The following is a 24,018-nucleotide window of genomic DNA, read 5'->3' as shown; positions in this document are numbered from 1 at the left end:
TGTGGCAGACACGGACAGACGAAGGGAGTTAGTTATTGCGTCTCCAGTAAGGACCGTTACTTCACCGCTGTTCTTGTTGCTCTTGATTATCTGAACTCGGACGAAACGTTACACAGAGTGAACATGATATTATTTTCTCATCAGCTTTTCATCCTCCTATGGATTGTTGTCACAGGTAAGCTCCATTTAAATGTTTTATAGGATAATAATGTCTTGTTGTTGAAATGCTCTTGTACCTATGGGTCATTCTGTGGAATATTGTTCAAAATACACTTCTCAAAGCAGGTGCCCATTTCGTGTAGGATATAGATGGAAAATCCTGAGCTCTGTAGGGTATTTAAATCAATCTCCAAACGTTGCCCATTTTTGCCTATCCATTGCCATAGGCTATGTTTAAATTTTTGTTCCCATAAGTTTGCAATGTCACTGGAATAACGATGTAATAACATTAAAGCTGCCAAATGGATAGCAATGCAGTGTATAGACACAAACTAGGCTATATTTACCATCACTAGCCTACCCTAGAGTCACTTAAGTTACATTTTCAAACACACTACATTACCAAAAGTATGTGATCACCTGCTCCTCGAACATCTCATTCCAAAATCATGGGCATTAATATGGAGTTGGTCCCCCCTTTGCTGCTATAACAGCCGCCTCTCTTTCAGGGAGGCTTTCCACTAGATGTTGGAACATTGCTGCGGGGACTTGCTTCCATTCAGACACAAGAGCATTAGTGAGGTCGAGCACTGATGTTGGGTGATTAGGCCTGGCTCGTAGTCCCAACCCAAAGGTGTTTGATGGGGTTGAGGTCAGGGCTCTGTGCAGGCCAGTCAAGTTCTTCCACACCAATCTCGACAAACCATTCCTGTATGGACCTCGCGTTGTGCACGGGGGCATTGTCATGCTGAAACGGGAAAGGGCCATCCCCAAACTGTTGCCACAAAGTTGGAAGCACAGAATCGTCTAGAATGTCATTGTATCCTGTAGCGTTAAGATTTCCCTTCACTGGAACTAAGGGACCTAGCCCGAACCATGGAAACCAGCCCCAGACCATTATTCCTCTTCCACCAAACTTTACATTGGCACTATGCATTGGGACAGGTAGCATGCCCCTGGCATCCACCAAACCCAGATTTGTCCATCGGAATGCCAGATGGTGAAGTGTGATTCATCACTCCAGAGAATGCGTTTCCACTGAGTCCAATGGCGGCGAGTTTTACACCACATCAGCCGACAATTGGCATTGTGCATTGTGATCTCAGGCTTGTGTGCGGCTGCTTGGCCATGGAAACCCATTTCATGAAGCTCACGACTAACAGTTTTTGTGCTGACATTGCTTCCAAGAGGCAGTTTGGAACTTGCTAGTGAATATTGCAACCGAGGACAGACAATTGTTATGCGCTACGCTCTTCAGCACTCAGCTATCCCATTCTGATCCCATTCTGGCCTAGTACTTCATGGCTGGGCCGTTGTTGCTCCTAGAAGTTTCCACTTCACAATAACAATACTTACAGTTGACCGGGCCACCTTTAGCAGGGCAGACATTTGACGAACCGACTTGTTGGAAAGGTGGCATCCTATGACAGTGCCACGTTGAAAGTCACTGAGCTCTTCAGTAAGACCATTCTAATGCCAATGTTTGTCTATGGAGATTGCATGTGTGTGTGCCTGATTTTATACACCTGTCAGCTATGGGTGTGGCTGAAATAGCCGAATCAACTAATTTGAAGGGGTGTCCACATACTTTTGTATATATAGTGTAAGTTTTATTGTATCCATTATTATGTAAGGTAAGAAACCATTTCTTAAGAAGGCTCTGATGGATATCTTTTCATATATACAGTACTAATACTTAAAAACTAGTGGCTTAGACTCTTAGTAGGAGGTTCCCCAAAAATCTCCAAATAGAGGCCAAGACTTACTGAAGACTGAGTCATTGGTTCTAATGCTCTCTGACTGGGTGTGAGTCAGGGATGGGGGATAGTGTAAAAAGTCCCTGCGACACACATCTTAACCATTCAGAGAATCTCTCTTCTATACTCTTTCAGCCTGCAACACTGTTGAAGTGTACTGTGGAACCTTAATGAGCCTATAGGCTCAGCCATGCTGTTGCTTAGCCCTGCTGCCCTAAATGGAAGTTGATTATATTGGTTGCCGTCTCTTAATTAGGGCTGCTCTGGGGTTGCTTCATCACTTTGCCAACTATAGCAGGGATGGGCAACTGACGGCCCGTGCCCCCTTTTGTTGGCCCACGGATACATTTAATTTTTAATTTTTTAGGTACTGAGTCGGGATCTCAACTTACTGTTGCGAGTTAAAATAGTAGAATACACAAAGTGTAATTTCGACATTTGGTTGTACATCAGCAGTTTTTCTCCCTGACAATCACTCAAATAGCCAATGTCAGCTAACATTTTTTAGATTGGTAAATTAGTCTAGCATCCAGCTATCTAAACCTTTAGTATCATGGGCGAATTACCAACCAGGGGGCCTCCATTGGTTTTCCGACCAGGGGGCCCCCATTGATTTTGTTAGTCACTCTCATTCAGATATCATATTAAAAGATGGCAAACAGTTCTCTCCACCCTATTGGAAAATGTGTACAATTCCAGGAAATAAGCTGGAAAACTGTCAGCGTGTTCAGCGTCCCTTTGCAAAATGAGTAGAATTGCATGAATTGAGTTATAACATTACAAAATCTTCTCTGCGCCCCATGGCAAAACCGCTTAGGGCCCCCAAAAGGTTAGGACCTCATGATGAGTTCCGATTTTTTGTGGCCCTCACCTCCATCAAAGTTGCCTATCCCTGCTCTATAGGGAAGGACATATTTAAGGTCAAAGGTTACCACCAGAGGCCTGAGAGGAGACACTGTCATGTGCCTCGGTCCTTGTTAGGTCCCCTGGTCCCTGCAGGCTGTTTTTATAGTTCAATCACTTGTCATGTGTTTAAGGACTCTGCAACTCAGGGAGAGAGCTAGGATCTGAACTGAAGGAGGCTTGTACAAGAAGCATGACTGAGTGTGTGTGTGTGTGTGTGTGTGTGTGTGTGTGTGTGTGTGTGAGTGTGTGTGTGTGTGTGTGTGTGTGCGGCAGGCAGTCAGCAGTAAAAAGATACAGATGAAGGATCTCCTGAGGGTTCGATCACCTCTTCCCCTGAGTCTGGCGCCATGGACACCATCGTCCAGTGTGTGTGTGTGTGTGTGTGCCCCCGATAAGAAACCTCTCAAAGAGGGGGGGTGGGGGGGGGCATGTTCAGTGTCTCTTCTCCTCCTCTTCTTAACCCTGTCTCTTTCCTCTCTGACCACATACATTATTCATGTCAGAAGCTTCATAGTTTTGGTGGTTAGTCATGATATTATATGTGCAGAGCATGCAGGGTCTTTACGGGAGGTGATGGATGGGGTGGACTGAGCGAGGACACACACACACACACATTCATCAGTCCTCCCTTTTAAGTGTGATGAAGCCCAGATATCAACGAGTGATCACTATGCCGAGGTCAGAGTAAAGGGGTACGATGAGTGTGACATGGGTTCGTTACTGTCTCGCTCTCTGTGTGTCAAAGTGCAAACGGATCCTAGGCCAGTTCCAGAAAGTCCAACCACCATCAGGTTGTAAATCATTTAAAGTACCCGGATTACATCATTGTCCAACAATGTCGTCCCTCCCCCTCCTCTTATATGGCTAATGCATAGAGCATTTTCAGTGGAGACCAGTCTGAGACCTCTCCTTTCCCCTCACTATACCGCTCAGACTTTACCCATGATCTCTCTCTCTCTTGCTGCCTGCCCTCCCCTTTTCATAGACACTCTTGCTTCTTCTTCTTCTTTTTTCTTTCATCTTGTCTTTCATCTTGTCACCTCTCTCCCCTCCTCTTTCCTCCCTCTTGCTGAGTTGGATTAGGGCTACTCTCCGGGGCTGTAAATCTCACTCTGTAATTGGAAAGCATGTGCTGGCCGAGCTTTAATAGGATATGATATGTGCTCAGAGGAGGGGCCCAGTGAGCGAGGAGTGCTAGCTGCTCCAGAGAACCATATGTTACCTACAGATAGTCAAGGCTGGACGAGCCCTCTGTGCTGATATAGGGAGGGGGACGTAGACACACACAACTCACCTCCCCTTAAGTCTTACAACTAGGGCAAGGCAAGGGTCAAGCTGAAGGTAGAGAGGTCACTGAGAGAGAGAGAGAGAGACCAAGGGGGAAAAGCATGTAAATAAATAAACTGAGGTAACGATGAAGAAAAAGACAAGAGAATAAACCAATGACTGCAACTTAAACCTTCTGATCTTTCCCTAATATAGAAAGTAGTACTGTGCTCTGTGTGTCCTTCCGTGCCACCATAGTGATGAGTCCTGCTGTGGTGCCCGATGTTGACAAATACAAGACAAGGCCCTCTAGCTGTGTTACTGCCTTTCTTCTGTCGGTGTGTGTGTCTTTGTGTCTGTGAGTGCCAATGTTTGTGTGTGTGTTAGTTTGTTTATTTGTTTGTGTCAGGCAGGCCCTACCCCAGACAGGCAAGGCACAGGAAGAGTATTTAAGGCCCAAGGAGGAGTGGTATATGGCTAATATACCACGGCTAAGGGCTGTTCATATCCACGACGCATCGCGGAGTTAGCCGTGTTATATTGGCCATATATCACAAGCCCCCGAGGTGCCTTATTGCTATTATACACTGGTTACCAATGTAATCCGAGCAGCAAAAATAAAATGTTTTGTCATACCCATATGGTATACGGTCTGATATACCATGGCTGTCAGCCAATCAGCATTCAGGGCTCGAACCCCTCACTTTATAATTCTGTATTAGTATTGTACTGTTAGACATTTACTGCACTGCTGGACCTTTAAAACAAAAGCCTTTAGCTGCACCTGCTTTAGCGTCTGCTAATCTGTGTATGCGACAAATTAACTTTGATTTGAGAACAGCGTGAAATTATCTTTCGGGAATTAGGAAACCTTTTGATTCCCTCGATGTAATCTCACAGACAAACAATACAAGACCTTTAGAGAAAGGGCATACTGTACCTCGTCAGTTGTACAACTGAATTCATCCAACTGAAATGTGTTTTCCGCTTTTAACCCACTGAATCAGAGAGGTGCGGGGGGCTGCCTTAATCGACATCCACATCTTTGGCGCCTGGGGAACAGTGTTAACTATCTTGCTCGGGGCAGAACGACAGATTTTTACCTTGTCAGCTCGGGTTCGAATTCAATCCTCCAACCTTTCGGTTACTGGCCCAGCGCTCAAACCCGCCAGGCTACCTGCCTTACCCAGTTATGACAATGCACCTATACCCAGTTATGACAATGCACCTATACCCAGTTATGACAATGCACCTATACCCAGTTATGACAATGCACCTATACCCAGTTATGACAATGCACCTATACCCAGTTATGACAATGCACCTATACCCAGTTATGACAATGCACATATACCCAGTTATGACAATGCACATATACCCAGTTATGACAATGCACATATACCCAGTTATGACAATGCACATATACCCAGTTATGACAATGCACATGCACATGCACTATTGTCCTGTTGATTTGAATGTAAGATGCGGTATACATTGTCACAAGAAACTGTGCACAGCAGACATCATCATCATGATATTGGATAAATGTAGTGCGATAGGACCATTCTCATTCCTTCCACTGTCCATGGACATGTTCAGCTTGATTAGACTAATTAGGAATCTGTCCCCCAAGCAGCGTTTATTACTATGTGAGGAATCTTTGTCACAGAGACAGTGCAGTGGCATCAGCAACCTTAATAATAGTGCATGGTATTTTTTATAGCGCTTTTCAAGGACCCTAAGTTGCTTGACAAACGCCAGACTAAGCAGAAGGACAAAGAAACATGGCGGTTCAATAGAAGGTTTATATCCCCATATCCGAGGGAAGAGGTTTCAGAAAGAACCATTATCTGAATGAGGCACCTTTTCAATGAGAGAGAGAAAGGGGGGGATTGAAAGAGAATAGCAGACACAGGGATATGGCCGTGGTTGGTCTGTAAGAGGTGAAAATGAAAGCTCCTCCTCATTTCCATGAGATAGGGTCACCCCTGGTGAACTGGCGTCAGCTGCCCGGCTTTGATGTGGCAGCCGTGGTAACAGAGAAATGGACAGGGCCCCAAGGGCAGATAGACTCCCTACACCAGGGGAAGCTGAAGGAAGCTGGCCTGCTTGCTGCTACTGTTTGTGTGTGTGTGTGTGTGTCTGTGTGTGTGTCTGTGTGTGTGTTTGTCTGCGTGCGTGTGTGTGTGTGTGTGCATGTGCGTGCGTGCGTGCGTGCGTGCGTGCGTGCGTGCATGTGTGTGTGTGCATGTGATGTAAGAAGGGGAACATTCCCTAGAGAGCCCCTACAAGCATTGCACCACCAGTTCATAAAGCAGTATGTTAGAAATGTCCACCTCATTAGCCGGCTCTGAGGCCTGTACCTGGGACTTCTAATTAGCATGGACTGAAGTCCTACATTACTAGTCCTATGTCATGCACATGTAGTTTTTTACATGTTCTGTTATGTACTGAGATGTTATACATGCTATTACACCCCCTATCATTTCAGAGTTTTGGATATGTCATTTGTGAGCACTATTAGTGACTGTTAGTATATTAGTGACTATTAGTATCGAATTTGTGAACAGCATGGACAGACAGACTAGAAGACAGTAATCAACTCTGAAGGGACGTCACATTACTGTGGTGACGCTAATTAGAAAATCCTTTCGTTTTCAGTCTCTGTGGGTTCAGTCACTAACCTGATGGCCCATATTTCTTTCTATCTTTGTCTCTCTTGTTTTCTTTCTTGTTTTCTTTCTTGTTTTCTTTCTATTTTTCTTTCTTGTTTTCTTTCTTGTTTTCTTTCTTGTTTTCTTTCTTGTTTTCTTTCTTGTTTTCTTTCTTTTTTCTTTCTTTCTTTCTTTCTTTCTCTTTCTTTCTTTCTTTCTTTCTTTCTTTCTTTCTTTCTTTCTTTCTTTCTTTCTTTCTTTCTTTCTTTCTTTCTTTCTCTGTTTTTCCGTGAGCATTCCGTTATCAGGTCTGTGTTTCTCACAGTGCTGGTAGATGTGATAAAAAAAAACTATTTCAGGAAAGCGTTTCGCTAATTCCCAGCCGTAAACTGGGCATGTTTCCGTGGCAACAAGTGGCTGAAAGTGTGTACTGGATCCAGGAACCGTCATGACTCAACGTGATCAAGACAAAGGAGATGATCGTGGACTACAGGAAAAGGAGGACCGAGCACCCCCCCCATTCTCATCGACAAGCTGTAGTGGAACAGGTTGAGAGCTTCAAGTTCCTTGGCTTCCACATCACCAGCAAACTAAAATGGTCCAAGCACACTAAGAAAGTTGTGAAGAGGGCACGACAAAGCCTATTCCCCCTTAGGAGACTGAAAAGATTTTGCATGGGTCCTCAGATCCTCAAAAAGATTCTACAGCTGCACCATCAAGAGCATGGTTGCATCACTGCCTGGTATGGCAACTGCTCGGCCTCCGACCACAAAAAAATACAGTTTTATATCTTTATGTTTGAAGCCTGAAATGTGGCAAAAGGTCGCAAAGTTCAAGGGGGCCGAATACTTTCGCAAGGCACTGTATTAGCTAAGAAGTACATTACAGAGTAGAGTCTGTAGGGGTTGGGGTTGGGGGGCAACAGGTAGCAAGGTAAATGTTTATCTGGCTGTCGGTTGAGTTCCTAAAGGGGCACTTCACAGAGGTAACATTGTGCCACATGAAAAGAAAGCCTGTGAAGTGTGGCGCTGTGTGAAAGACGAGCGTCATCGGCGTGTAGTCTCTTTCTCCTTCTCACTCACTCTCTCTCTCTCTCTCTCTCTCTCTGTCCCTCTTCCCCTCTCTTCTCTCTCCCCTACTCTCTCTCCCCCTTCTCTCTCTCTCTCTCTCTCTCTCTCTCTCTCTCTCTCTCTCTCTCTCTCTGTCTCTTTGTCTCTCTCCCTCAGTGATTTGTAGTGTGGCCATCAGAACTTTGACAGCTGGTAACAGATGTCTCCTGGCAACGGACACACTCCCACATTGCTCAGCCTCCTCTCGACGCTGTTCCATTTTCTTCCTGTGTGGGAAGGGGAGGGTGGGGGTGTGGCAGGGTAACAGACTGTGACCATGTTTCGTTCATTCTGTTTGTTAGTCCGTCGGTGTTCAGTTCACTGTGGGTGTGACGCACAGTATGACCCTGGGTGTGACACTGTATGACACTAATGTATACCCTGTCGCAGTGACTTGATGTGAATATGGTCCAACCCAAACGGAACCATTTTGTCTGTGTTTTAAGTCACGTTTTATTTGCAGTGCATTTCGCAAGTCTCAAACCACTTTACAAAAATATGAGCTCTTCCTGAGTGTGTGGTCCCCTATGGTGAAGTCCTATCGGTGCCCTTTGACCCCTGTGTGGTCTGATTTAACCCCATCATCTCATTGTGTCTGCCTGAGATTATCTGGCTGTCACACGAGGTTAATACTGAAAGAGGGCTTACTGTACTGCAATATACCTTATACATAATATACACTATACTGTACTGTACCCTAACTGTACAGTGTCCCTTCTGGTTTGATATGCTTTATTCAATACAACATTACCAGTAGTTCCTGGTAATAAGTTAGTGAAGATAAAGTTTAAAAGGAGTGGTAGTTGGACGACGTGCCGGTCCTGATGTTAAAGAAGGTAAAAAATGTCATAAAAAAGAACTTGGAACTTGAAACGAAATAGCAGGCCGACGAGGCTGGAATGGAATTAATGGAACGGAGTTTAACATGTTTGATGTATTTGATACCGTTCCATTTCTTCCATTCCAGCAATGGAATGAATGAGCCGTCCTCCTATAGCTCCTCCCACCAGCCTCCTCTGTTGGCAGTGCTATTTCAAACACAAGACTCCCCCTGCGAGTTGTTTAATCCCTCGGCAGTTTAGTTTTACGTTGCTCATGAAACTGGGAAACATCACCCCACCTCCCAACAACATTCATCAATGATGCAGTTGTTAATGTCTATATTATAACTTTTTTTAAATTCTAATTGTTATTGCTTTTTATTTCACTTGGTCCCCTCAATGGCCATGCTGCTCCCCTTATGGCCATTCCGCCCCCACCCACTCAACAGTCTTAACTCTGCCTCCACACCAAGTATTTATTCATCACTGCCACAGCTGTCATTACGTATATGATGCTATTTCTATTGTGTTTTTTCATTGCCATTTTCATTCTTTTATTTCACCTAGTCCCGCATGTTGGAGCTCGAAGCCTAAGATTTTCACTGAACCCTGCAACCACACCAGCAACCCTGTACATGTGACTATTACTGTGAACACTCTGAATCTGAATCCGCCGTGGTGGAAGTATTGTACTCAGGGACACAATCCTCAGAGGACTCTGTAAGACACAGGATAGCCTCTGTGTGCGTGTTTGATGAAAACCTGTGTGTGTGTGTGGTGGGGGTTCATATGTGCGTGTGTGTGTGTGTCAGGCGTGATATTCTTGCCTGGGGAATTGTGCCTTAGTTCCGGAGCTTCCCCCTTAGTCCAGTGTCAGATGGGCAGGGGTTATTTTATGACGCCATCAAGGCTCCCCAGTAGCTATATCTACTCATTTTCATGTTGACCTGTCTGGGAAGTGATCTTCAATTTTCCCAATATGGCCACACTCTCATGGTATACCCACGTCATGCACAGAATGTGTGTTGGAATATACAGTGCCTTGCGAAAGTATTCGGCCCCCTTGAACTTTGCGACCTTTTGCCACATTTCAGGCTTCAAACATAAAGATATAAAACTGTATTTTTTTGTGAAGAATCAACAACAAGTGGGACACAATCATGAAGTGGAACGACATTTATTGGATATTTCAAACTTTTTTAACAAATCAAAAACTGAAAAATTGGGCGTGCAAAATTATTCAGCCCCTTTACTTTCAGTGCAGCAAACTCTCTCCAGAAGTTCAGTGAGGATCTCTGAATGATCCAATGTTGACCTAAATGACTAATGATGATAAATACAATCCACCTGTGTGTAATCAAGTCTCCGTATAAATGCACCTGCACTGTGATAGTCTCAGAGGTCTGTTAAAAGCGCAGAGAGCATCATGAAGAACAAGGAACACACCAGGCAGGTCCGAGATACTGTTGTGAAGAGGTTTAAAGCCGGATTTGGATACAAAAAGATTTCCCAAGCTTTAAACATCCCAAGGAGCACTGTGCAAGTGATAATATTGAAATGGAAGGAGTATCAGACCACTGCAAATCTACCAAGACCTGGCCGTCCCTCTAAACTTTCAGCTCATACAAGGAGAAGACTGATCAGAGATGCAGCCAAGAGGCCCATGATCACTCTGGATGAACTGCAGAGATCTACAGCTGAGGTGGGAGACTCTGTCCATAGGACAACAATCAGTCGTATATTGCACAAATCTGGCCTTTATGGAAGAGTGGCAAGAAGAATTTCTTAAAGATATCCATAAAAAGTTGCCACAAGCCACCTGGGAGACACACCAAACATGTGGAAGAAGGTGCTCTGGTCAGATGAAACCAAAATTGAACTTTTTGGCAACAATGCAAAACTTTATGTTTGGCGTAAAAGCAACACAGCTCATCACCCTGAAGACACCATCCCCACTGTCAAACATGGTGGTGGCAGCATCATGGTTTGGGCCTGCTTTTCTTCAGCAGGGACAGGGAAGATGGTTAAAATTGATGGGAAGATGGATGGAGCCAAAAACAGGACCATTCTGGAAGAAAACCTGATGGAGTCTGCAAAAGACCTGAGACTGGGACGGAGATTTGTCTTCCAACAAGACAATGATCCAAAACATAAAGCAAAATCTACAATGGAATGGTTCGAAAATAAACATATCCAGGTGTTAGAATGGCCAAGTCAAAGTCCAGACCTGAATCCAATCGAGAATCTGTGGAAAGAACTGAAAACTGCTGTTCACAAATGCTCTCCATCCAACCTCACTGAGCTCGAGCTGTTTTGCAAGGAAGAATGGGAAAAAATGTCAGTCTCTCGATGTGCAAAACTGATAGAGACATACCCCAAGCGACTTACAGCTGTAATCGCAGCAAAAGGTGGCACTACAAAGTATTAACTTAAGGGTGCTGAATAATTTTGCACGCCCAATTTTTCAGTTTTTGATTTGTTAAAAAATTTTGAAATATCCAATAAATGTCGTTCTACTTCATGATTGTGTCCCACTTGTTGTTGATTCTTCACAAAAAAATACAGTTTTATATCTTTATGTTTGAAGCCTGAAATGTGGCAAAAGGTCGCAAAGTTCAATGGGGCCGAATACACTGTAGCAGAATGATTCCATCCATAGAGAACCAACTCCGTGATCCAAGCCAGTCCGTCTGATGTGGATCTAAATGAGACGTCGGCTATTGTTTTCAAGAGAGATTCAACTTCTCCAAGACAGAAGCATTTGAATGAGGGGGGGGGTGACTCTGTAAAGGCCATCACAAACACGCACACACGCACAACCACACACACACACACCATCGTGGCGGTTTTGTCAACGTTGCAGTGCTGAGAGAGAAGTGATCAGATATCTCTGTCATTACTTGAACTTACCAATTTACCCTCTGTTTCCACTCTGTTGCCTTGGATATCATGGTGTCCTTTGTATGGCTGTTTGCATGGCAGCAGTATTGGGGATGTGGCTAGATTTACTAATGGTGTTTTTAGAAAGGATTGTATAGTGCGTATCTGTTGATTTTACACCCAGTATCATTTTGATATCGGTTTGTTGTTGATTCGACATCCAGTGTCTTCTCAATCGTTCTCAACTGTTCTCACCTGTTCTCACCTGTTCTCACCTCTCACAACAGATTTGCATAGCTCATGACTTAGAGTAAGGGTTCTTAAACTTTTTCAGCCTGGTAGATTCAGCCTATAGATTCAGTGTTCAGTCATTTCAAATTTTGCCATGGGGCGTATAGAAAATGTCACGGTTTTAAAGCAAGTTTTCGGGAATTCTACAAATCATGCCATGGGGCGGAGAGGACATTTAGCAATTTTAGAAAACATTTCATGCAATTCTGCTCATTTTGCAATGGGGCAGAGAGAAAAACGTTTCAGTTTTACAACTCATTTCCTGCAATTAGACCACTCTGGGTCGCGACCCCTACTTTAAGAAAGGCTGACTTAGAGGGTGCAAAATCAAGTGGCGTTTAACCGACACCTCAGAGCTACCAATGGGCCTGACCGAGGGAAAGGTCTGTGTGTTGGGTGGAGAATAGCAGGAAGTAGTGGGCTAACTGCTGACTGTGTGTAGATGCTAAATTAGACATTGACTTCCCAGTAGTTGTGTTGTGGGGCAGGGCCTGCTTTCTGTCACCACCATCTGCTTTGACACCCATTTACGCGTTACACTACTGCACATGTTTGCGCTTGGCATTGATAAATCTTAGATAGGTAGTCAATTGGGCTGCCTTGTCCAGGATCACACTGGATGATCTAGGCTCAGCCTGTTCTTTGCTCAGGTTGCCAGGGAGATTTCCTATGTTTGGAATCTGTATGGTTGTTTCCCAGTACAATGGACCATAGATTAGGTTGCCAGGTTTTTAGTTAGAAACCACATTGCTAGGCTTCATTATTGTGTGTTTTTTTTAATCAGGTTTCTGCTAAGACGCTGGTCTGAGCACAACACATCCTCTCAGGCATGTCTGCATCGCCAAGGCCCACTGGCAAATCTATGCGAAGGAATCTAACCAAGGGGCATTTGCTTACCAAGAGATTAAAGTGTACTGTGACACACTGTGGTGATACACCCAGAATGTACAGTATGAAGGTGGAAGACTCTTACTCATAGCTATGTCATCATATCATCATATGAAGATAGCGGGATGGGCATAACTGACAGAAATCTCATTATAGGAACATACTGTTGACTTCTTGTGTCTTGCACTGTGAACAAAACGAGATAATTAAATCTTGTGTTTTCATCTCTGGTAATCAACCAAGATCCTTGGGGCTATCTTCTTTCATTCGTAATCTACATGAGTTGCTAACAGATTGCTACAGTACTGTAAACTACGTTTGTGTTTTGCAGCATTGGTCACACACTGGTCTAGTTTCGGGAGCCGCTTTCTGGTTTCGGTCACCTCGCCTTGTTATCGTCATAACCAATAAAATGTGATCATAAAAGCATTTCTCTCAGTCCACCATCCATCCTATCAGATAGCTCTGTATTTATTCAATCCACTCCCTCATACCACAGCGTGTGTGTGTGTGTGTGTGTGTGTGTGTGTGTGTGTGTGTGTGTGTGTGTGTGTGTGTGTGTGTGTGTGTGTGTGTGTGTGTGTGTGTGTGTGTGTGTGTGTGTGTGTGCGTGTGCGCGTGTGCGCGTGCGTGCGTGTGTGTGTGTGTGTGTGGTGAAAGAGTCTATGTGGATACAAGTGTGTTCTCTATCTCAAATACGGATGGACGTTACGTTCGGCCTTGACAGGTGTGTGTGCTCTTTGGTCATTTTTCATCTGTAAATGGGTTTTGGTTACCGAGCTACAGAGCCATTAGGTCACATGATGCAATGTACACTCTTGCGTGTTCCTGGAAAATAATTGAATCACACACCGAATCAGATATTAGTCTTGGTCCCTCCCCACTTCCTCCGGCACCTCTGCTTCCTGGTACGATAGGAGCAACACAGGGTTTGTATAAGGCCGTAGGCAACCACTGCATCCCAAATGGCACCCTATATTGACCAGAGCCAAAAGTAGTGCACTATGTAGGGAATAGGGGTGCCATTTGGGATGGGTTCCCCTGTTGTACGTGTGTTCCCTCTCTACTCTAGCTGGAGGAGAAAATAGGAAAAGGAGGTTGACTGTACTCAGCCAACGCATACAGATGAGGTCCAAGCTCCGCGGCTCAGGGTAAGCAGGCCGAGGCAGTACCCTATCAAAGGCCTCCTGCTGGGTGTGCTGCCCCTCAAGCTGCTGTGAAGCTGCCTGTGTTCTCCTCCAAACAGAAAGAGACCAGAGCAGGTTGGGTTTAACAGCGCCGTGGACAGGCGTCACCACAACATGCTAAGAGAAGTAAGACGCCGAGTCCTCTTAGAAGAGACGGGTAATAGACTTTGGCTAGACACAACGCAACGTTTTCATCACGGTGCTCAAACACGGAACACTTTTGGTGTTTAGATTCCAGTGCTTTTGCAGAGAGCCCAAGTGGCATTGGAACGCATGCTGTCAACCAGGGCCATTCCATTTATTATCTGGAGGGCCCAAACACTACCTGGTAGTTAAATTCACTCATCAGTCTCAGATCTAAGTCACCCCTGATTATCGGGGGGAAATGAACACCAGAAGAGTAACTGGCCAAGGTTTATGACTTCTGGTTGAGACCACAGTCTTTGACTCCCTAACCTTTGACCTTAACATAACAGGTCTGTTTCAGTATTGCAGGTTTTGGGTGTTTTACAGTGTGTGTATGGGCCACATGAAGCTCAGCTCATGACTTTCTGTATGTTTGTAGTGGTATCTTTTTCTGTAGGGGTAGAGTCCAACAACACGGCTCCTGGCACACATGACAGTCCTGGGCTCACAGATACATCCATGACCTCAGGAGATAGATCCACCACCCTCTTATCCACAAATACCACAGTCTCCACTGAACCCAGCTCCACCACCACAGACAGAGCCATCATCACCACCCAGGACCCCTCAACTGTCCTCCCTAGCACTAATGACACCTCACCCACAACAGCAGCCATCTCTAAAACTGAAGAGTCTAAGAGTGCAGTCGTCACCACTGCGACAGAAACAAGAACTACCTCGTCGGTCAGCACAGCAAGGTTGACTTCCTCCCACAAGACCGCAGCGAACACTGTCACTTCCCCTGAGTCGACCGAAAAAGACAGTCCGTCTACAGACAGTGACATGACAACACCCACCACCACCATGGAACATACAGGCCGTACCTCAGCTGATGTCCCCACAGAGTCAAACACAACTCCAGACATTATCCCAACCAGCAGTACCACTGATACAGGTACACATGAAACAACAGCTACCAACACAGCTACCACAGATACAGGTACCACAGATACAGGTACACATGAAACAACAGCTATCAACACAGATACCACAGATACAGGTACCACAGAGACAGGTACACATGAAACAACAGCTATCAACACAGATACCACAGATACAGGTACACATGAAACAACAGCTATCAATACAGATACCACAGATACCACAGAGACAGGCACACATGAAACAACAGCTACCAACACAGCTACCACAGATACAGGTACACATGAAACAACAGCTACCAACACAGCTACCACAGATACAGGTACCACAGATACAGGTACACATGAAACAACAGCTATCAACACAGATACCACAGATACCACAGAGACAGGCACACATGAAACAACAGCTATCAACACAGCTACCACAGATACAGGTACACATGAAACAACAGCTATCGACACAGCTACCACAGATACAGGTACACATGAAACAACAGTTAACGACACAGCTACCACAGATACAGGTACACATGAAACAACAGCTATCAACACAGCTACCACAGATACAGGTACACATGAAACAACAGATATCAACACAGCTACCACAGATACAGGTACCACAGATACAGGTACACATGAAACAACAGCTATCGACACAGCTACCACAGATACAGGTACACATGAAACAACAGCTATCAACACAGCTACCACAGATACAGGTACCACAGATACAGGTACACATGAAACAACAGCTATCGACACAGCTACCACAGATACAGGTACACATGAAACAACAGCTATCAACACAGCTACCACAGATACAGGTACACATGAAACAACAGCTATCGACACAGCTACCACAGATACAGGTACCACAGATACAGGTACACATGAAACAACAGATATCAACACAGCTACCACAGATACAGGTACACATGAAACAACAGTTATCAACACAGCTACCACAGATACAGGTACCACAGATACAGGTACACATGAAACAACAGATATCAACACAGCTACCACAGATACAGGTACACATGAAACAACAGCTATCGACACAGCTACCACAGATACAGGTACACATGAAACAACAGTTAACGACACAGCTACCACAGATACAGGTACACATGAAACAACAGCTATCAACACAGCTACCACAGATACAGGTACACATGAAACAACAGATATCAACACAGCTACCACAGATACAGGTACCACAGATACAGGTACACATGAAACAACAGCTATCGACACAGCTACCACAGATACAGGTACACATGAAACAACAGCTATCGACACAGCTACCACAGATACAGGTACACATGAAACAACAGATATCAACACAGCTACCACAGATACAGGTACACATGAAACAACAGTTATCAACACAGCTACCACAGATACAGGTACCACAGATACAGGTACACATGAAACAACAGATATCAACACAGCTACCACAGATACAGGTACACATGAAACAACAGCTATCGACACAGCTACCACAGATACAGGTACACATGAAACAACAGCTATCAACACAGCTACCACAGATACAGGTACACATGAAACAACAGCTACCACAGATACAGGCACACATGAAACAACAGCTATCAACACAGCTACCACAGATACAGGTACACATGAAACAACAGCTATCAACACAGCTACCACAGATACAGGCACACATGAAACAACAGTTATCAATACAGCTACCACAGAGACAGGCACACATGAAACAACATCTATCAACACAGCTACCACAGATACAGGTACCACAGAGACAGGCACACATGAAACAACAGCTATCAACACAGCTACCACAGATACAGGTACACATGAAACAACAGTTATCAACACAGCTACCACAGATACAGGTACACATGAAACAACAGTTATCAACACAGCTACTACAGATACAGGTACACATGAAACAACAGTTATCAACACAGCTACCACAGATACAGGTACACATGAAACAACAGCTATCAACACAGCTACCACAGATACAGGTACCACAGAGACAGGCACACATGAAACAACAGCTATCAACACAGCTACCACAGATACAGGCACACATGAAACAACAGCTATCAGCACAGCTACCACAGATACAGGTACACATGAAACAAAAGTTATCAACACAGCTACCACAGATATTGGTACACATGAAACAACAGTTATCAACACAGCTACCACAGAGACAGGCACACATGAAACAACAGTTATCAACACAGCTACCACAGATACAGGTACCACAGAGACAGGCACACATGAAACAACAGCTATCAACACAGCTACCACAGATACAGGCACACATGAAACAACAGCTATCAGCACAGCTACCACATATACAGGTACCAAAGACAGTGAGACCACAGGTTCAAGGATCACAAAGTCCACCATCCCACCAACTGGTCAGACCTCTCTCCCAGTAACTGAGGGTAGTACCCTGTCTTCAACACCCCTCTCCGCCACTACAAGGGGTCCTGAGACCGCTCTCCCAGTGACCGATGGCCTCACGTCCTCATCCCCCACCGATACCATTACAGGGAGCCCTCATACAGACAAAACCACTGGAACCGAGGGGACTACCGATTCTACAACCACAGCTGGCACTCCAGCTTTGCCCCCCACCTCCGGCTCTTCCTCCAGCCCACCCTCTCCAGGCTCAACCCAAACCCCAGGCAGCAGCACTGCTGCCCCCGTAGACACCTCCACCACCAACCCTGCCCCCTCACCCACCATCTCACCTACAGGAGGTATGCTTTAAAATGTAATTGTCCGTGTCAAATGTTGTAAACATGATTGGATCTGTGTTGTGTCTGAAGAAGGACTAAATATAATGCTGTAAAACGATTCAAAACAAAGATATTATCTTCACTGTGAGATGTTAATCAATGTTGAAACTTACTTTCCAATTTGATCTTTGTTATCTCTTCTTTCCTTCTTTTTTTTTTTTACCACAGAAACCCCTGGGCAACCGACTAGCAAAACTAGTGAGAGCCCACTTCCTCCTTTCCACACCTCGACCTCCCCTACCGGTGGAAGCACCACCCAGCCAGTGTCAGCCATCACTGCTGCCACCTCCCTGCCTCCACCCATCTCCATAATGTGTCCCTCCTCTCCCTGTCCGTATGATAGCATCTGTCTCAACGGCACCTGCCAGTGTATGTCTGGGACCTTCCTCTTAAAGGGCCGCTGTGTACAAGGTTAGTGCTAGTCGTTAGTGTTATAAAGGAAGACAACGATGGGGATGATGCTGAGGATTATAAGGGTGCTGGGGATAAATGGTGATGATGATGACTCCTTTTTCCCCCTTCCCTTTCAGCCCAAGTCTTCTCTGGAGACCTGCATCTCAACCAGACATTTCAGGCTGAAATGAGCAACCGGTCATCAGAGATATTTCAGCAAACAGCAGCCAGGATCTCAGAGGCAGTAGGTCCTTGAGTCACTAAGCCCAGTAGTTACAGTGTATTCTCCTCTCAGAGCGACGGAGTGGGACAATAATCCTCTCTTATCTTATTTTTAGCTGAGAAGAGCCTTGGAAAACGAGTCTGGATACAGTCAAACTGATGTGGTGCTGCTTCGGTAGGATTCTATGCCACATTGCCAAGAATGGTTGTCATCCAATGTATAGCCCACCGTGCCAGACGTCATTTCAACATCTTTTCCACGTTGGCTCAGCGTACTTCCAGTGAGACAACGTGGAAACAACGTTGATTCAACCAGTGTGTGCCCAGTGGGACTTGTTGTGATGACCAGGACATTGGTTTGACCATGCATTTTATCAGCTGGCTTGTTATGGTAATTATGTATGGTTTTTGGTGACCCTTACAGGCGAGGCAGTGTGATCGCGACCGTGAACAACGTGTTTAAACTAGGCTCCAGTGCCACCCGGACTTCGACCAATGCCGCTATAGAGAAAGCCATACAAGCCTGTGGGACGACCTGTGTGACCATACTGCAGAGAGCTACATTTAACGGTGGGCACTGTGCCTTGCTGCTTCACCCTGTGTAGAAGGAGTGGCCAGCAGGGAGATTCTTACTACCTGAGAGCTTGAACCATACTTTCTATTCATAGAAAATAATAAATAGACACGTACTTTATTGTACCGGAGGAGAATGTAATGCCAAACAACAGTGCTTCTACACATGCATTGCTCGTTGTTTTTTGGGGGGTTTTAGGCTGGGTTTCTGTACGGCACTTTGTGACATCAGCTGATGTAAGAAGGGCAGTATAAATACATTTGATTGATTGATTGATTGACAGACAAAAATACTGACATTCTCGTACTTTGTAGCCATTAAAGAAAGTCCCATAAAACATGAAGTACCATCGCACAGTGTCACTATCCTGACTGGTGTGTCCCCATCCTTTCTCCAGCCACTGACCTATGTGATCAGACCCCCCAACCATGTGATGTCCGCTCTACCACGTGCGAGTACAAAGAAGATGGAGTGACCAGATGCTCCTGTAAGGCTGGCTACATCAACAGCTTCTACTCAAACCAAAGCTGCACAGGTGAGTACAAACCTGTCTCCAGTGGTTCTATGCTCATTGAAAGGTCCTTCAAGATAGGAGTCGGTGATTATATGTTTTGGGAGAGTCTTTGTGGTTGTACGTACTGAGTGCATTGAAATGTTACACAAGACACACGATAACAGCTTAGCTACTGTATAATGGAACTGCTGAACACATTCCATTTGATAGAGAGAAAATACTAAAGGAGATACAAATAGACACAGACAGACTCAAGAGCAAGGTTACGCGCACTTGGCTTAGCATCAGAGTGAACAAAATGGGAAAGTTAGCATCAAAAGAATGCATTTGGGTTCATTTAAATACTTTTGGGCGTGCGTGCACGTGTGCGTGCGTGTGAGAGAGAGGATAGAAAGAGTGATTTTTATTGTTTATTCCTCTTTTTGTTTATTATCTACTTCACCAGCTTTGGCAATGTTAACATATGTATCCCATGCCAATAAAGCCCTTGAATTGAATTGAAATGAGAGAGAGAGAGAGAGAGAGAGAGAGAGGGAAAACACAAACAGACCCCACAGAGCCCCAGGACAGCAACACAATTAGACCCAACCAAATCATGAGAAAACAAAAAGATAATTACTTGACACATTGGAAATAATTCAGAAAAAAACAGAGCAAACTAGAATGCTAGTTGGCCATAAACAGAGAGTACACCATGGCAGAATACCTGACCACTGTGACTGACCCAAACTTAAGGAAAACTTTGACTATATATAGTCAGTGAGCATAGCCTTGCTATTGAGAAAATGCGGCTCAAGAGAAGACAAGGCTATTTGCACGCTGCACACAAATGAGGTGGAAACTGAGCTGCACTTCCTAACCTCCTGCCAAATGGATGACCATATTAGAGACACATATTTTCCTCAGATTAAACAGATCCACAAAGAATTCGAAAACAAACCCAATTTTGATAAACTCCCTTATCTACTGGGTGAAATACAACAGTGTGCCATCACAGCAGCAAGATTTGTGCCACAAGAAAAGGGCAACCAGTGAAGAACAAACACCATTGTAAATAATACCCATATTTATGTTTTTTTCCCCTTTTGTACTTTAACTATTTACTCATAATATGACATTTGTAATGTCTTTACTATTTTGGAACTTTTTGTGAGTGTAATGTTTACAGTAAGTTTGTATTGTTTATTTCACTTTTGTCTATTATCTAGTTCACTGGCTTTGGCAATGTTAACATATGTTTCCCATGCCACTAAAGCCCTTAAATTGAAAATGAAAATTGAAATTGAAATTGAATTGAGAGAGAGAGAGAGAGAGGGTCAAGTGCTGTGTCGACGTTTCTCCACTCTGATCCCATGGCACACGATATCTCTTTAATGTATTCGTGTGCAAAGGGGTCGTTGCCCTGGAAACCAGCTGAAGAATCATGGTCGCTATCTGCCGAGCCAGGGGCTGGATTAGTTTTATCCAGCAGGGAAGTTATGGGTTGGGGAGAACTACTAAACATAAATGACTCTGCTCCCCACAGCGCCATTGTTAAACTACACATAATCAAAAAATTGTACTTACTGATGTTACACTATATATCAACTTCTCTAAGAGCAAGTGTTTATTATGTTGGTTGATTGTGCAAATTTATTGAGCAAACGTTGGTGAGCTTCACCTGTTCCCTCCGGTGATAGCGGCGCCACAGTACACAGAGCGGCTGTTAAGATCACAGTGTTCCCATGTTAGTTCCTCTCTGTGAAACTGTGACGTCACTGTCACAGATCCGATAATTCACATGGTTCTGTATGTAATTCTATGGCTGTCTCTCACCTATGTTTCCTCTTTCTCCATAGCCTGTCCCAGTGGTCAAAGGTCAGAGGGAGACACATGTGTGCCGTGAGTATTTGAATTGAATCTCGTATTTGTTTAGTTGAGTCAGGCATAGTTCCCCTGCTGTGGATGCATTGAAGCATCGTAGATAGCTGCAAGTAACTAGCGCCGCCTTGTGCCCTTACTGCGTAATTGCACCAGGATCTACTGTCACCTAAAACAATGTATTGTGGTTAGATTATATGAAATGTGTATCATGTTTGCTGTTATTGTTCTATTCCAGATGCACATTTGGCTACGCTGGATTCAACTGCACTGACTGTAAGTTGGACTAAAGTTCCTCTTACTGAACCAAATGGGTCCAGAGATGTGATAAAAGTTAGTGTGGTGTTTGTATTTCCTTGTTATCTGAAGTGTGTTCATGTGTGTATCTCTCTCTGTGTAGCGGCTCTGTTGGCAGTGGTGGTCATCGCCTGTGTACTGGGGGGAGTCCTCCTCATCATGCTGCTGGGCCTGCTTGCATACTGCTGCTGGTAAGAATATAACTCCCTTCTCTCCTGTCCCGTCTCTCCTCTTCCTCCTCTCCATCTTCTCCCTCCTCTCCATCCTCTCCCTCCTCTCCTCTCCCTTCTCTCCTCTCCATCCTCTCCTCTACCTTCTCTCCTCTCCCTTCTCTCCTCTTTGTCCTCTCTTTCCTCTCTTCTCCCTTTCTCCTTTCCGTCCTTTCCCTTCTCCCCTCCCCGTCCTCTCTCTCCCTCCTCTCTGTCGTCTCCCTCCTCTACGTCCTCTCCCTCCCCCCTCCTCTCGCTTCTCTCCTCTGTGTCCTTTCCCTTCTCTCCTCACCATCTTCTCCCTCCTCTCCTCTCCCTCCTCTCCATCCTCTCCCTCTTCATTCTCTCCTCTCTGTTCCTCTCCTCTCCATCCTTTCCTCTCTGTCCTGTCCTCTATCTTCTCTTCTCTCCCTTCTTTCCTCTCCTGCCAAGCCCTAACCTCCATTCACGCTGCCCCTCATCAGAGGTCTACCACCCTCCTCTAACCATTACTCTGTCAAGTGTTAGCTGCACCCCTGGCTCAACACCTACCCTACAAAATATTGGCATCTCGCCACAATGTATCATCAGAGAGACTTACCGATATAGGGCTGTGCATTTACATTGTCCTATCTGTGTGTCTCGGAGGTACCGGTCGCAGTCGGTGAAGAAGCCTTCAGCAGAGTTCAGCAGCCCGTACCCTGTGGAGGACTTCCGTGGCCCCTGGTCCACCTCCCAGGGCATCACCCCAATCCCCCGGGCCAGCACCAACTGGGCTTCATCCCCCATGGAGATGACCGAGGGGGGCAGCACACACACCCTGGTCGACATGAAGCCCCACACCAACGGAGCGGTGAGTCACCTGTGATTAATCCTATGTTCTTCTGACCCAGTGGATTCTAGACCATATGGAGACGAGATAAACCTCCTGCTTGTACATTTCCCCAAATTATAATTGTCCTGTCTGCTTTCCTCTCCCTGCTGTTGTCCTCTGGAAACCTAATGCGCTAACTCAAAGATCTCCTCTGTCTTGTGTAACATATTTAAGAGGTTTTTGTCTCCTTAAAATGCTGTGTTGCTACTTGTTATTTAACTCCTATATTAACGCGGCAGAATCGTACGTAATATTTGATTTGCTTTTTTTTGTGCTGTAACTGTAGCTGTCGTGGTGGAGAGTGTAGCGTTCTTCTAGTGTTGATGTTGGCTAGTTAGTTAGCATGTATGTGCTCCCTCCCTTCCTTGCCTGACTCCCAGTGTGTTGCTTTAGGGATTCCACATCCTGCCTAAACGGGGGAAGAAGGTAAGGTTCTAAGTCTAATAATGCTTTGCTTTCCCTCTCTGTAACTAATCAAGCCTATAACCTCTGCTGACGATTTTACTAAACCTACCCTGTCCTTTGAGCTGGTGATGGGAAAGACTGAAACTTCATGAACGCTTGACGGAACAGTCAATAGCTCTCAGTACCTTATGTGATCCACTTGTTGTAGGAGGAATATAATTCCTATTGGGTTTCAACGGTTCAAAATATACCGGGAAGACAAGCGTACATGAATGGTCAGTTTTGTCAACTTAATTTCATGTATGTTGCTGTTTGATTTGTGCGTTTTGTGTGTGTGTCTGCATGTATCTGTGTGTGTGTGTGTGCATGCGTGTGTGTGTGTGTGTCCAGCACGATCTCTGACATTCCCGCCTGTCAATGTTTCAGACCGGGTCGTATGACCTGACCTCAGACAGCATGAACACGTTCAAGGGGAAGAACCCGTCTCGCTACTCCTACCTGGTGCAGGGCCACGAGAACCCTTACTTTAAACCTGCAGATGAGAGGAGACCCGTATGAGAACCCTTACTTCAAACCTGCAGATGACAGGAGACCCATATGATAACCCTTACTTCAAACCTGCAGATGAGAGGAGACCCGCATGAGAACCCTTACTTCAAACCTGCAGATGACAGGAGGGGGGGGGGGGGGGGGGGGGGGGTAATCGCACAAACATGGCTAAAGATCAAATTGAGAAGACTTCTAGTAACTCTGGGTATTGGTACATCCTCTCACTATATTTCTGTTGAATTGTGTAGTACTTTTCCTTTGCAACAGGATGTTTTCGGATAGATGTACTGTCTAGGGCATCTGGAGTCATTCATGGTTTACAGTCGTTCATGGACTGGAGTCCTTCATGGTTT

General features: G+C 45.0%; 1 protein-coding gene across 22 annotated transcripts; it reads left to right on the top strand.

Moving 5' to 3' along the window:
* On the top strand, positions 1–23,796 carry LOC109897586 (mucin-2). 22 transcript variants are annotated; one of them, XM_031833935.1, is made up of 14 exons: positions 1–175; positions 14,484–15,059; positions 16,308–17,750; positions 17,958–18,200; positions 18,320–18,426; positions 18,521–18,579; positions 18,829–18,974; positions 19,376–19,513; positions 21,331–21,373; positions 21,591–21,628; positions 21,753–21,840; positions 22,486–22,690; positions 23,105–23,137; positions 23,543–23,796. In XM_031833935.1, the coding sequence occupies exons 1-14, from the start codon at positions 124–126 to the stop codon at positions 23,672–23,674; spliced, it is 3,303 nt and encodes a 1,100-aa protein (XP_031689795.1). In that variant the 5' UTR covers positions 1–123; the 3' UTR covers positions 23,675–23,796. The 22 variants fall into 22 exon arrangements, with proteins under 22 accessions (XP_031689795.1, XP_031689789.1, XP_031689784.1 ...); XM_031833929.1 differs by having other exon boundaries at positions 14,484–15,383; positions 15,774–17,750; XM_031833924.1 differs by having other exon boundaries at positions 14,484–15,422; positions 15,618–17,750.
* The last annotated feature ends 222 nt before the right edge of the window (positions 23,797–24,018 follow it).

The sequence above is a fragment of the Oncorhynchus kisutch genome, linkage group LG10 (assembly GCF_002021735.2).
Source record: "Oncorhynchus kisutch isolate 150728-3 linkage group LG10, Okis_V2, whole genome shotgun sequence".
Classification (NCBI taxonomy): domain Eukaryota; kingdom Metazoa; phylum Chordata; class Actinopteri; order Salmoniformes; family Salmonidae; genus Oncorhynchus; species Oncorhynchus kisutch.
The sequence above is the reverse complement of the archived record's forward strand: the minus strand, read 5'-3'. Positions and strand labels throughout refer to the sequence as shown.

Bases quoted from the DNA above. Each gene is read 5' to 3' on its own strand.
- LOC109897586 (XM_020492100.2), top strand. From the start codon at position 124: ATGATATTATTTTCTCATCAGCTTTTCATCCTCCTATGGATTGTTGTC. The intron at 21,841-22,485 runs GTAAGAATATAA...TGTGTCTCGGAG, and splicing joins CTGCTTGCATACTGCTGCTG to GTACCGGTCGCAGTCGGTGA. The intron at 22,691-23,104 runs GTGAGTCACCTG...GTGTTGCTTTAG, and splicing joins AGCCCCACACCAACGGAGCG to GGATTCCACATCCTGCCTAA.